General features: G+C 41.3%; 1 protein-coding gene across 4 annotated transcripts in view; it reads right to left on the bottom strand.

Moving 5' to 3' along the window:
* Positions 1–569: 569 nt before the first annotated feature.
* The window catches only part of LOC110077047 (protein FAM163A), a 166065-nt gene continuing 152859 nt past the window's right edge, over positions 570–13775 (bottom strand). For all 4 annotated transcript variants that reach the window (XM_072998179.2, XM_078392366.1, XM_078392367.1 and 1 more), the window contains one exon: positions 570–5356. In XM_072998179.2, the coding sequence (XP_072854280.2) occupies positions 4946–5356 (411 nt within the window). In that variant the 3' untranslated portion in view covers positions 570–4945. The remainder of the gene's footprint in view (positions 5357–13775) is intronic.

Raw genomic sequence — 13775 nt, 5'->3', positions numbered from 1 at the left:
CCATTTTGAAACTGCCGATCAGCTGTAGGAAAATCGTCATTTTGCGAGAATCGGTTCCCAAAGCAGGGAACGGATCATCGCAAAGCGAAATTCCCCTATAGGAAACATCATTTTGCGATCGCTTTTGTGATTGCAAAAACTTCTTCGTAATGCGACTTCGTCGTAAAATGAAGCACCCGTCTTGTGAGACACCACTGTAATTATTTGCAAAACCAATTTATTTCAATCAGTTTGGCATACGTAAACCCCTCTGTTGGAGTAAATTGCATCTTACTGATAAGAGGGGAGAAACAGGAGTGGAGAGGAGGAGGACCAGCAGCTGCAGAGGAAGGAGGAGAAGTGCCGGGGTTTTTTGCTTGGATCAAGTGGATAGTGCAGTGCCTGCACAGAGGCAGCAATCCAGCTTTGCTGCCTCCGCTTGTCTCAGCTGGCTTCTCAGCAGCAGGGAAGCTGGGTTGCAGGGGCCGAGCATCCACCACACTGCCTAGGGAGGCTGAGGTGGCAGCAGTGAAGAGCACACATACACTAACCATGTGACTTTAACTCAAATAAAAAAACCAACAAACAAAAACAATTCCCATTCTAGTTTATTTTGGCAGTGAGACCAAGCTCATTGAGAACTAGTTTGCTATTATGTATAAAAACACATGTCCCTAGCAATCATAGTAAATATACACTCACTCATATCCTTTCATTTTCTCATTATTTGTCCCTTCAAAGAAAGTTTAAAGGCTTTTGCACTCCGCTACCTGCAGGACCACCACCTCTTCCCCAAAAAGAAGAAAGCAGCCCATAATTACCCAGAGAAGCTGAGAAAAAAAGGCAAGAAAGCTCCCTCCTTAGCACTCAAGGTGCTGGTGAAAGAGAAAGGAGGCAAAGAGAGATGTGTATTAGCACTGGAAATCCAGGAGGACTGGAACAACAGTGAGTGGTTAAGCACAGAAAACATGCCAACTCCATTTCCTTCCAGCAGAGTCTGCCAGTTACATTGATCAGAAATTTACAAAGTTACTTTTTGAATTATAGCTCCTCAAATCATCTACTCAACATGGCCATTGCAGGAAAATGATTCTGAAAGTAGTCCAAAACAAAACCTTTTTTCTAGTTTGGTTCTTGTTTGAGACTCAGGGCATGCTAAAATTATTTATTTTACACAAAACAAGCCTGATAAGAAGTCTTGCAAATTTGCCGACAAAGGTACAAGATGTCATACAGTATATCACAGAAGTGAGTACACACCCCTCACATTTCATAAATAATTTAGTACAGTATATCTTTTCATGTGACAACACTGAAGAAATGATATTTGGTTCAGATGGTGTCAAGTGTGTGTGGTGGCAACCAGGTGAGGAGTACAAAGACAAATATGCCTACAGTCAAGCATGGTGGTGGGAATGTCATGGTCTGGGGCTGCATGAGTGCTGCCAGCCCTGGGGAGCTACAATTCATCGAGGGAACCATGAATGCCAACATGTACTGTGACATACTGAAGCAGAGCATGATCCCCTCCCTCTGGAGACTGGGCTGCAGGGCAGTATTCCAAAATGATAACGACCCAAAAACACCTCCAGAATTATCACTGTCTTGCTAAAGAAGCTGAGGGTAAAGGTGATGGACTGGCCAAGCACGTCTCCAGACCTAAACCCTATTGAGCATCTGTGGGGCATTCTGAAACGGAAGGTGGAGATGTGCAAGGTCTCTAACATCCACCAGCTCTGTGATGTCGTCATGGAGGAGTGGAAGAGGACTCCAGTGGCAACCTGTGAAACTCTGTGAACTCTATGCCCAAGAGAGTTAGGGCAGTGCTGGAAAATAATGGTGGCCACACAAAATATTGACACTTTGTGCCCAATTTGGACATTGTCACTTAGGGGTGTACTCACGTTAGTTGCCAGCGGTTTAGACATTAATGGCTGTGTGTTGCATTATTTTGAAGGGATAGCACATTTACACTGTTATGCAAGCTGTATACTCACTGCTTTATATTATAGCCAAGTGTCATTTCTTCAGTGTTGTCACTTGAGAAGGTATACTAAGGTATTTATGAAATTTGAGAGAGTGTACCCATTTCTGTAATATACTGTATATCTTATTGCTGATCTCTCAGTTTTGTACCAGTATCAGAACTCTTAGGTAAAGGTAAAGGTGCGCTCGTAATCTCAAGATTAGACCACTGCAATGCGCTCTACGTGGGGCTGCCTTTGAGGCTGCTGCGGAAACTACAGGTGGTGCAGAATGCTGCGGCCAGACTCCTCAGTGGTGTGAAAAAATACCAACATATCTCACCCACTCTGGCTGCACTGCATTGGCTGCCCATCCGATTCCACGTCGACTTCAAAGTGTTGATGCTTACATATAAAGCCCTTAATGGCTTAGGGCCTTAATACTTGGCGGAACACCTACTTTCACCAAGTTCTACCCGTGTCACTCGCGTGAGTCAGGAGGTGAGGCTGAGGAGCCTAACGCCGAGGGAGGCCTGGAAAGAAAAGACAAGAAATCGGGCCTTCTCAGTGGTGACTCCTTGCCTCTGGAATAACCTTCCCCCTGACATTCGCGCAGCTCCCTCGCTGGGTATTTTAAAAATCAGTTAAAAACACTGATGTTTCGGCAGGCCATCCCCTCAGCCAATTTCTGATCTTCCCTCTTTTGTCCTCTCTCCTAGTGTTTGTCTCATCTTGTCCAAAGTTTCTCCCCTTATTTAAAATTGTTTTAATTATATTGTATTACGCTTGTTGTAAGCCGCCTAGAGTGGTCTTAAGTGACTAGATAGGCGGGATATTAAATAAATAAATAAATAAATAAATAAATAAATAAATAAATAAATAAATACTGTAAAGGTTCCCCTTGACAATTTTTGTCCAGTCGTGTTCGACTCTAGGGGGCGGTGCTCATCCCCGTTTACAAGCCATAGAGCCAGCGTTTGTCCGAAGACAATCTTCCGTGATCACATGGCCAGTGTGACTTACACATGGAACGCTGTTACCTTTCCGCTGAGGTGGTCCTTATTTATCTACTTGCATTTGCATACTTTCGAACCGCTAGGTTGGTGGGAGCTGGGACAAGCGACGGGCGCTCACTCCGTCACGTGGATTCGATCTTACGACTGCTGGTCTTCTGACCCTGCAGCACAGGCTTCTGCGGTTTAGCCCGCAGCGCCATCACGTCCCTCATCAGAACTCTTACATGCCTGTAAATAGTTTGTCAATGGTAAAAGTATTACAACTTCAGTCTTTAAAAACAAAAATAGATGAATGCAGGGCAGAGAGGTTTATAAAAAACATGACAAGGTAGTATATTCGCCCTAATTGAATTGGGAATGTAGAAAGCACATCAGGTCACTAGCTAGATGTAAATATTCACTCACAAAATCCCCTAGCCTATAATATGTTCAGAAACAGTTTTAATACCCAGGTTGCTCTTGAGGCCACTTTTCATACAACTGCAGCTTGAGAAGAGCTAGTATTACACAGAAAGGATGTGATCCAGGTAAAGACAAGCTTCATAAACTCAAGCTTTATACACTGATTTCCATCAGTCACAGGCATACTTGGTTTTCTTGGGATTGTGACCATTTTAGGTGTTATGTTTTCATAAATGTCCCATTGGCAGAAAATTATATATTTAGGACTGTGTGAGTCTCAATCCATATTTAAGAGCTATGTGAAGGAGTGGCCCATTGTGCTTATTCAACTGTATTGGCCAAAATACTTGAGAATTTGACAAAACAAGACACTCTGTGCAATGCTGGTGCCAATGACTACTGACCAATCTCCTTGGAGGATCAAACTTTGAGTAATTCAGACACATGAATATCAGTAGACATACAACAAAGGGTAATATTGCAGAAATTACAAGACAATTTCACAAAGCAGCACAGTACATTTTTCTCTCCAGTTCTGAAACCTTCTTACCCTGCAATAAAACCACCAAACTTCTCATTGACTCTGAACACTTCAGCTCTGGCCTTTCCTCCTCTTGTTGGCCTACAGCTTTCATATCAAAGTGTAGTTATAGAAATAATGCCTTATGCAGTTTTACCATAACATTTGTCAGTAGGCAGTTCCATATATGAGCTTCAAATACTTGGAAAGCAGGTGAGAGACCTAGCAAAATTCTAGCTCTTTAGAGGTGCAGTTTTTAAACCATTAGAATGTAACTCTTAGAAAAGCTTGTGAATATTAAGGAATTTGAGAGACCAGGATCTTTTTGTAATAGAAGAGGCACCAACTCTTGAAAAAAGTTGGCAATCTCATGAATTCCTCACCTCCCATTTTCTTTTTCCTTTCCTTTATCTTTTATATATACATGTGCTTCTGGGTGCATGTGTAGTAAGCAGAAAATGTTCACCCTATTTCACATTCTAGTACAAATAATATTCTGCTTGCAATAATTATATAATGATACCAGCCCATTCCAGTCCTTCATTTCCCTGTTCTCAACTTCCATTGAACAGAAGCACTAGAAGTGATTCTACATTTTTCTCACTAATGCCAGCAAGCACTGCTGTGGATGACAGTTCCTAAGAAATGGTGTATTGAGTAAATTAGTGTATGTGCTCACACTACTTGTACAAGGAGATCAGTGGATATTGCTTGGAGAGAGATATAAATAGGACTTGCTAAGTGTAGACACAAAATACGTTTGTGGGAGTGAAATAGTCCAGTGCAATTGCAGGAGTTTTGCAGGTTAGTTTTTACTGTACATAGCCCTCCTGAGACAGGATCCATCACTGGATACAACATTAGTTGCAAGTTCAAATATGGCCAGGTTCAGCTCCTTAGTTATCATGTGACTTCTCTTCCTCTTTTTTTAAAAAGCCTTACTGCAGTGATCATGAACAATGGTGAGGCTTGGATACATGTTCCTTTTTTGCCAAAAGTAAACTGGCAAAATTGAAGTCCCCACCACCCAAAGAGAATCACACCAACACACTCTGTGATAGTTCTCATACTTCTGTACTAAAAGCCCTCGAATTTGGAAAAGTCTCATGTATTATGCAATGGTGGGTCACCGGATAACTCTGGAGCGCTGCCATTTTGATGGGCAGCCCCATTTCCTTGCAGCACGTTGGTGTATAAGTGATCCTTTCACCCCCATTCCGCACCAGGTCAGCAGTCTGTATGTAAAAAGGGGAGCTATAGGGGGAGCAGGTTGGGCAATAGTTCCGATGGCCCTGCTTCTTAAGCTCATGGGATGGAAAGGAGGTGTTGCCCTGTCCGTCCATGATACGAGAGTTGCACGCGTTGCACATGACATAGTGTGAATGTGGAGGAAGGTCAGGCTCCTCCTCCTCTTCCTCCTCCTCCTCCTCCTCCTCTTCCTCTTCCTCAGATTCATCTTTCTTACAACAGTAATACTAAAGTAGGAGGAAAGATATGTGGTTAGCACAGAAAAATGTGTCTCACGTATTTAATATATTAATATAGCAAAAATAGAATAAAATATACAGTATATGTTAAAATTTTCAGCTGTTCCACCTACATTAACTCAGTAATTATTACAACAATGTTATCATTCCCATATTAATATGTGCACAGCAAGATTGAGAAATAATGACTTAACTAGGGAGTTAATGCCTGGGCAGCATTTTGTCTCAAGACTGTCATCTTCATAGCTTTGCACTCCCAGAACAACACTATCAAAATTCTAAGGCAGAACAGGTGGCAAGATTCTTCCTCAGGGAAGTGCAAGGTCTGAGGGTCAGGGGCTGATTATCTATTAGAAAAATACAGACTTGCACACTTCTTCTTTAATACTGGGTGTCTATGGAAAGCATGGAAGGATACCATGGTTGATAGGATCAAGAACTGCTGAAAGATCTAAGAGCACAAGTACCTAGATATTTTGGCAGTTCTTGATATTTCGGCAGTTCTCAATACTAGGACACTCCCCCTGTCTGCTTCCCTTAGGAGATCTTGCAGAATAATCAATGTAGTCCCATTCTGATGACATGGCCTGAACCCTGGTTGAAATAGATCTAGACTATCCATCTCATCCAAGAATAACTGCAGCTGATCATCCTCTTTATTAGTTTGCATAGAAATGAGATGTTCATAATGGGTCTACAGTTGCTTAATTCATTGGTCACCATGTTGGTTTTCTTAGGAACAAGTCTTATTGTAGTTCCTTTTGTGATGAGATGGGATATGTGATTAAAATCTTGTATTGAACATGGGTTTAGTAATTAAGAAATGTGCAAGAGAGGTTCCATCTTGTTTCTCTGTATAGAGCACTGGTTCTTAACCATGGGTTACTCAGGAGTTTTGGACTGCAACTCCCAGAAGCCTTCACCACCAGCTGTCCTGACTAGGGTTTCTGGGAGTTGCAGTTCAAAAGCATCCGAGTAACAAAGGTTAAGAACCACTGGTATAGAGGATCCTTGCAATGCTAACAGGTTGTTTGCTAGTGAGAGCTGGGAGAATGCTTTTCTGAGAGCATGAGAAGGAACTTTGTGATAAGATAGATGGGTATTGTTGTGACTCTTCGCAAAACCACAGAAACCCAAATAACATCTGTTACCCATGAGAGAGAAGGTCAGGTGGTACAACAGGACTGCTTGTCTAATGACAGACTGTGATTGGATGACATTGTGGGAAGGAGCAGATAAGGACTCTCTCGTGACCTACACATATGGATTACTCATACACGCACTCAGGGAATATGCTTGACTCTTTTCATGGACTATTCTTATGGACTACCCCATGGACTATTCTTGTGGATTATTCTCAGAACAATGGGATGTTTTCTTTTACAGGACTTTTCCTTTTGTACAGTATTTTTCATTTACAGGATTATCAAGGACTATGGACTTTTTCTTACATAATTGGACTATTTTGTTTTCCTGATGGATTACCTTACTGGAACTGTTTTTATTCATTTTCTTGACTTTTTGGAATTATTTTAATGTTTTTGGTTACTTAGATATTTTTCATGTTTTCTTTGCCTCACTACAAGTTTGTAATTAACCAGCATAATGCTTATTTGCTTGCTTTTGTGTAATTTGATTTTTTCTTTAAGGAACTTACTTTTTCTTTAATAAAATAATGATTATAAAAATCAATTGGTTTCCTGAACAGTAAACTTGTCATAGGTCATCTGATGGTGCTTGCCTCAGCCTTGCATACTTAATGAGTCCTGCCTGTGGTGCATAAGAAGTCTAAGGACTACAGAACCCATATGGTTTTCTATCAGTAATATTCAAAGGTACAAGGTTGTTCTTATTAGGGCAGACTTGTGAAAGGGAGCTTTGACACGCCTAGCTGAGCTCTGGGACTCTCTCAGCACATTTTAGGGTGTCCAATCTCCTAATTACTCTCTGTCCAAGCATTCATGCGTTCTCTAGGGAACCGTGTTTGTCACACCTTTTACACAGGAAGGCTATGCAAAAGATGCATTGATGACATGAGTGGCCCATTCTACCATTATCTCCTTGGTGGACTTGGCCCTAGTCATCATAGTTGTGGTACTGGTGGGTGTACTTCACTTTGCCAGTTTAAGTAGCACACACTTTCTCAAACCATCGGCTGCCCACAAGTTGTCAACATGTAGTGTTTGAATGTATTTAGGCAATGTCTATAAAACTTTTCAGAGTCAAATTTTCTATGACCTGACTAAGCTTCCAGCACCATTTATGTTTTCTGTGCATCCTTTGTATCACCTATGAACCTCCTCTTGTTGCTCCAAGTTGCCAGTTCCATAACAAAGCAAGTAAGATTGGGAAAGTTACTCCAGATATGGCACTCAAAAGCAAGATTTGATGTCTGTTAAATAATGACAAACAGCAGACGTGAATAAGCCCTCACTACAACCCAGTATAACCATTCCACAGGGCCTACAGCTGCAGCAAAAACAAATTAATTAAAACAACCTAAGTCAGTGCTAAGAAATTCTCAGAGCTGCACTATGATAAATGGACTATAAGTTCACAAGAAAAGGCAAGAGATAGTGTGGTTTAAAATAGAAATTGTGATCTGAGACATAGAATCATAGAATAATTGAATTGGAAGGACCATTGAGTACAGCCCCTGCTCAATGCAAGAGTCCATATCTTATTCAAATCTTACCTACCTACTTCAAGTGGCATATTTTGAATATAGTGAAAAGTCACAAATTGATATTACTATTTTTGTTGTTAAATTCCCTGAGGAATGAGGAAAGGTGCTTTCGGGATATTTACCAAAATATCATAGTTGGCCTTAGAATCATAGAATGATAGAAAAGTGAAGTTGGAATGGACCTACAAGGCCATCAAGTCCAAACCCCTGCTCAAGGCAAGAATACAATCAAACCATATCTGTCAGGTGATTATCTTTCTTGAATGCCTCCAGTGTTGGAGTACTGAGCAACTCCTGAGGTAACTGGTTCCACTGTTGTACTGCTCTAACAGTTATGTTTATCCTGATATCCAACTGAAATCTGGCTTCCTTTAACTTGAGCCCATTGTTGTGTGTACTGCACTCTAAGATGCAGGAACTAAGTATGACTCTTTGGGGAGAGAGCCACTTGACTGTTCCACCTCAAGCAGTAAAATCTCTCAGGCTGGTCATGTTCGCCTCATTGTGAAACTGAGCAACCTTTGGGTTGACCGTTATTTTTGGAAATTCAGCCCACCATCTGGGGATGATACAAGCTTATCTTAGAACCATACAGTCATAGAATATTATGTGTCTTGCACTCTGGGGCAATTAAGAACAGATTCTGCCTCTCCTGTGCTATCATATCTTCCCCCAGTCTTCTTTTCTCGAGGCTAAACATTCCTCCTCATAGGGCTTGCTTTCCAGTCCCTAGACCATTCTTGCTGTCTTCCTCCTTCCGCCTTCTGCCACTAGAGGGGGATAATTTTTCTTTTTTTCCCTTAGGTTCAGGAAATGAGGAGGAAGGCAGGGAACAGTTTGCAAAGCACTTTAGAAATCTTTTTTTTCAACAAAGCCAATTTTAAATAATGTTTTAAAGCATGTTGTGCTGATTTTTTCAGCACAAAGACACACAGGCAGGCTTTTTAGGTGCTGAGCAAGCCTCCCCAAGCCTCTTCATCAGCTGATAGGTGGGGAGAGGAGGGTGCAGGAGCGGGGGGAAAATCATAAAATGGCTGCCAGGCTCCCTTCTGGGTGTCAGCTTTTAGCTGTTTCCTGCTCTTTTTCCTGCTGTTTGGGGGCTACCAAGGCCTGGTAAATGACTTTCTTTTATTTATTTTTAAGTTTCTGACCCCTTTTTCCCCTCCAGAAGCCTCTAAGGGGAGGGAGGGGGCACTTTTTTCCTGTACGTAACTTGAGGGAAGTTTGTATGTCAAGTCCTTATTTCCCCTATAGGGCGGGTTCGTAAGTTGAATTGTTCGCAAGTAGGGTCGTTCGTAAGTCGAGACCCCACTGTACTGAGGAAGAGCAGAGGAGAAGTAAAAGTAGCTCCAGAGCTAATGAAGTGGTTGGGTCAAAGCCAAAAGGATGCTCAGCTGTGGAAGTGTCTGGAAGTGAAAGGAAAGTCTGATGCTGCAAATTAAAATAATGCATAGGAAGCTGGAATGTAAGATCTATGAACTTTGGTAAGCTGGATGTGGTCAAACAGGAGATGGCAAGAATAAACATTGACATCCCGGGCATCAGTGAACTAAAATGGAAAGGAATGGGCGAATTTAATTCAGACGGTTATCATATCTACTATTGTGGGCAAGAGTCCCATAAAAGGAATGGAGTAGCCCTCATAGTCAACAAAAGAGTGTGAAAAGCTGTTACGAGATATAATCTCAAAAATGAAAGAATGATTTCAATATAAATCCAAGGCAGACCTTTTTGACATCACAATATGCACCAAATACCAATGCTGAGGAGACTGAAATTGACCAATTTTATGAAGACTTACAACAACTTCTAGAACTGACGCCAAAGAAATATGTTATTCTCATTCTAGAGGATTGGAATGCTAAAGTAGGGAGTCAAGAGATAAAAGGAACAACAGGAAAGTTTGGCCTTGGAGTTCAGAACGAAGCAGGGCAAAGGCTAATTGAGTTTTGTCAAGAGAACAAGCTGGTCATCACAAACACTCAGATGGTCAATACCAAAATCAGATTGATTATATTCTCTGCAGCCAAAGATGGAGAAGCTCTATACAGTCAGCAAAAACAAGACCTGGAACTGATTGTGGCTCTGATCATCAGCTTCTCATAGAAAAATTCAAGCTTAAACTGAAGAGAGTAGGAAAAGCCACTGGGCTAGTCAGGTATAATCTAAATCTAATCCCTTATGAATACACAGTGGAAGTGAAGAACACATTTAAGGAACTCAGTTTGGTGGACAGAGTGCCTAAAGAACTTTGGATAGAGGCTCGTAACATTGTACAGGAGGCAGCAACAAAAACCATCCCAAAGAAAAGGAAATGCAAGAAAGCAAAGTGGCTGTCCAATGAGGCCTTACAAATAGCAGAGAAGAGAAAGGATACAAAATGCAAGGGAGATAGGGAAAGTTACAGAAAATTGAATGCAGACTTCCAAAGAATAGCAAGGGGAGACAAGAGGGCCTTCTTAAATGAACAATGCAAAGAAATAGAGGAAAATAACAGAAAAGGAAAAACCAGAGATCTGTTCAGGAAAATTGGAGATATTAGAGGAACGTTTTGTGCAAAGATGGACATGATAAAAGACAAAAATGGGAGGGACCTAACAGAAGCAGAAGACATCAAGAAGAGGTGGCAAGAATACACAGAGGAATTATATCAGAAAGATTTGGACATCCCGGACAACCCAGATAATGTGGTTGCAGACCTTGAGCCAGACATCCTGGAGAGTGAAGTCAAGTGGGCCTTAGAAGGCCTGGCTAACAACAAGGCCAGTGGAGGTGATGGCATTCCAGTGGAACTTTTTAAGGTTTTAAAAAGATCATGCTGTTAAGGTGCTACATTCAACATGCCAGCAAGTTTGAAAAACTCAACTGTGGCCAGAGGAAAAGATCAGTCTACATCCCAATCCCAAAGAAGGGCAGTGCCAAAGAATGCTAGCAAGGTTATGCTCAAAATCCTACAAGCTAGGCTTCAACAGTTTGTGGACCGAGAACTCCCAGAAGTACAAGCTAGATTTTGAAGGGGCAGAGGAACTAGAGACCAAATTGCCAACATGCACTGGAGTATGGAGAAAGACAGAGAATTCCAGAAAAACATCTACTTCTGCTTCATTGACTACGCAAAAGCCTTTGACTGTGGAGCACAGCAAACTATGGCAAGTCCTTAAAGAAATGGGAGTGCCTGACCACCTTATCTATCTCCTGAGAAATTTATATGTGGGACACGAAGCAACAGTTAGAACTGGATATGGAACAACTGATTGGTTCAAAATTGGGAAAGGAGTACGACAAGGCTGTATATTGTCTCCCAGCTTATTTAACTTATATGCAGAATACATCATGCGAAAGTCTGGACTGGAGGAATTGCAAGCTGGAATCAAGATTACTGGAAGAAATATCAACAACCTCCGATATGAGATGATACCACTCCAGGAGGCAGTGGAAGACAGGAGGGCCTGGCATGCTCTGGTCCGTGGGGTCACGAATAGTCGGACATAACTAAACAACAACAAAAGTTGCATTTGCCTTTTTCACAGCTACATTTCACTGTTGGCTCATATTTATCTTTTGATTACAACTCCAAGATCTTTCTCACTTGCAGTATTACTGAGCCATGTATTCCCCGTCTTGTAACTGTGCATTTGTTCCCCTGCCTCTAGGTGAAGAACTTTTCACTTATCCCTGTTGAATTTCTTTCTATTGTTTTCATCCCAATTCTCAAGCCTATCAAGATCTTTTTGAATTTTGTTCCTGTCTTCCATTATTAGCTATCCGACCAGTTTTGTGTCATCTGCAAATCTGAGAAGTATTCCCTCATCGAAGTCATTAATAAAAATGTTGAAAAGCACCAGGCCCAGGACTGAGCCTTGGGGTACCCCACTTGTTACCTCCTCCCAGTTGGAGAAGGAGCTGTTAATCATTACCCCCTGAGTACGATTCTGTAGCCAATTGCATAGCCACCTGACACTTGTTCTATCCAGCCCACACCTAATTAGTTTGCTAATCAGAATACCATGGGGCACTTTGTCAAAGGCTTTGCTGCAGTCAAGATATATTACATCTACAGCTTTCCCACCATCTACCATAAAGATTACCTGATCAAAAAATGGGATAAGATTAGTCTGCAGGATTTTGCTAAGATTTGGGGTGTGGAGATGGTTCCGAGACAAGTCGGTCTCCCAGGTTGACAGCAAAGAGACTCACAGAAGCTGCAGGTTCCTTCAACAGCAGTGCATTTACAGACTATGTACAATGGAATGATGTACATCAGTCAAGAGCCTTAATAATACACTTACAATAAATAAATGGACAGCACTTCATGTAGCAACTCTCAAACACAATACTCCACACAGCATCACAGGGTGCAGCACTTCTATAGTTTGAATAACCAATCACTGGGCACATCACCTGATGACTTCTCCCAGACATTACATCATGTCCAATACACATTTTATGGATCCCATCAGCTTCATGTGCTGACTCTGTGGCTGCACACCTGTTTTAAGATGGATGCCTATTAGTAAACTTTGGTTCATGTACTAAGAGTAAATTCTCTATTGTGGGTCATAATATCCTGACAAACCCCTCCAATTTACTCATGTACTGAACTTAATCCAAGCTTTTTTACAATTTCCTTGTGCCTTTGTACATTTAACATTATAATTTGTGCTTGGATCTAACACTAGACATACATTTTGGGTACCTTTTAAATATCTTAATACTCCCATAATATCAAGCCAGTGTTTTCTGTGTAGGATGTGTTATATACCTACCAAGAATATTGACAGCATTGGCAATATCTGGGTGTGTCCATTGAGCTAAATATAGGAGACTATAGTTGATTGATATATATCCGTGTGTACCCTTTCGCTACTAGCCTAGCTTTGTACTTCGGTTCTGCACTAGCCTGATCTTTTCTTTCTTTAAAAACCCAATGACATTCTATGGCTTTCTTTCCTTCTGGAAGTTTGGTATCAGTGAATACATTGTGTTTATGTATATTCTGCATCTCTTCACACATGGCTTGCTCCCATTTGTTCCTTTCAGCCTTTGGAAGATTAATTACATTCAACTCAGTTTCTGGGTCATTGAACGTAACATTCAGAGCTTTTTGCATTACCAACCACAAATCTCTCAGGTGGTATTCCTTGTGTGGAATGTTGTGAACACCTTAATTCTATTGGTTCCTTTTTAACTTCAAAACTTGAGTCACCTTGTTCTGACTCAAATTGACCTCAGCTTGCAAATGCTCAGAGCTTTGGCTGTGCACCTCTAGCTCACCCTGTTTTACTGATTTGCTAGAACTACTCAAAGGAAACATAATTTCAGGATAAACTCTGTCAGTTTTCATGTTCTGCAAAGGTACTAGATCTGGATATTACTAGTTTGTTGTTCTGGTCTATAAACCTATACCTCTTGGATGTTTGATCATATTTCAGAGACTTCATTTTTCTAGCTTTTCTTTCTTCTTTCCTTGTAATGCCTCTGGGATATCTACCCATGTACTGCAACCATTTTTAATGATCCAAATAAGGCTTTTTGTTGTATAACATATAGTATGTACAGTGGGGTCTCAACTTACGAACGACCCTACTTGCGAACAATTCAACATATGAACCTGCCCTATAGGGGAAATAAGGACTTGACATATGAACTTCCCTCGAGTTACGTACAGGAAAAAAGTGCCCCCTCCCCCCCTTAGAGGCTTCTGGAGGGGGAAAAAGGGTC

This window comes from Pogona vitticeps, chromosome 4 (genome assembly GCF_051106095.1).
Source record: "Pogona vitticeps strain Pit_001003342236 chromosome 4, PviZW2.1, whole genome shotgun sequence".
NCBI classification, from domain to species: domain Eukaryota; kingdom Metazoa; phylum Chordata; class Lepidosauria; order Squamata; family Agamidae; genus Pogona; species Pogona vitticeps.
This window is presented reverse-complemented; position numbering and strand designations above follow the sequence as displayed.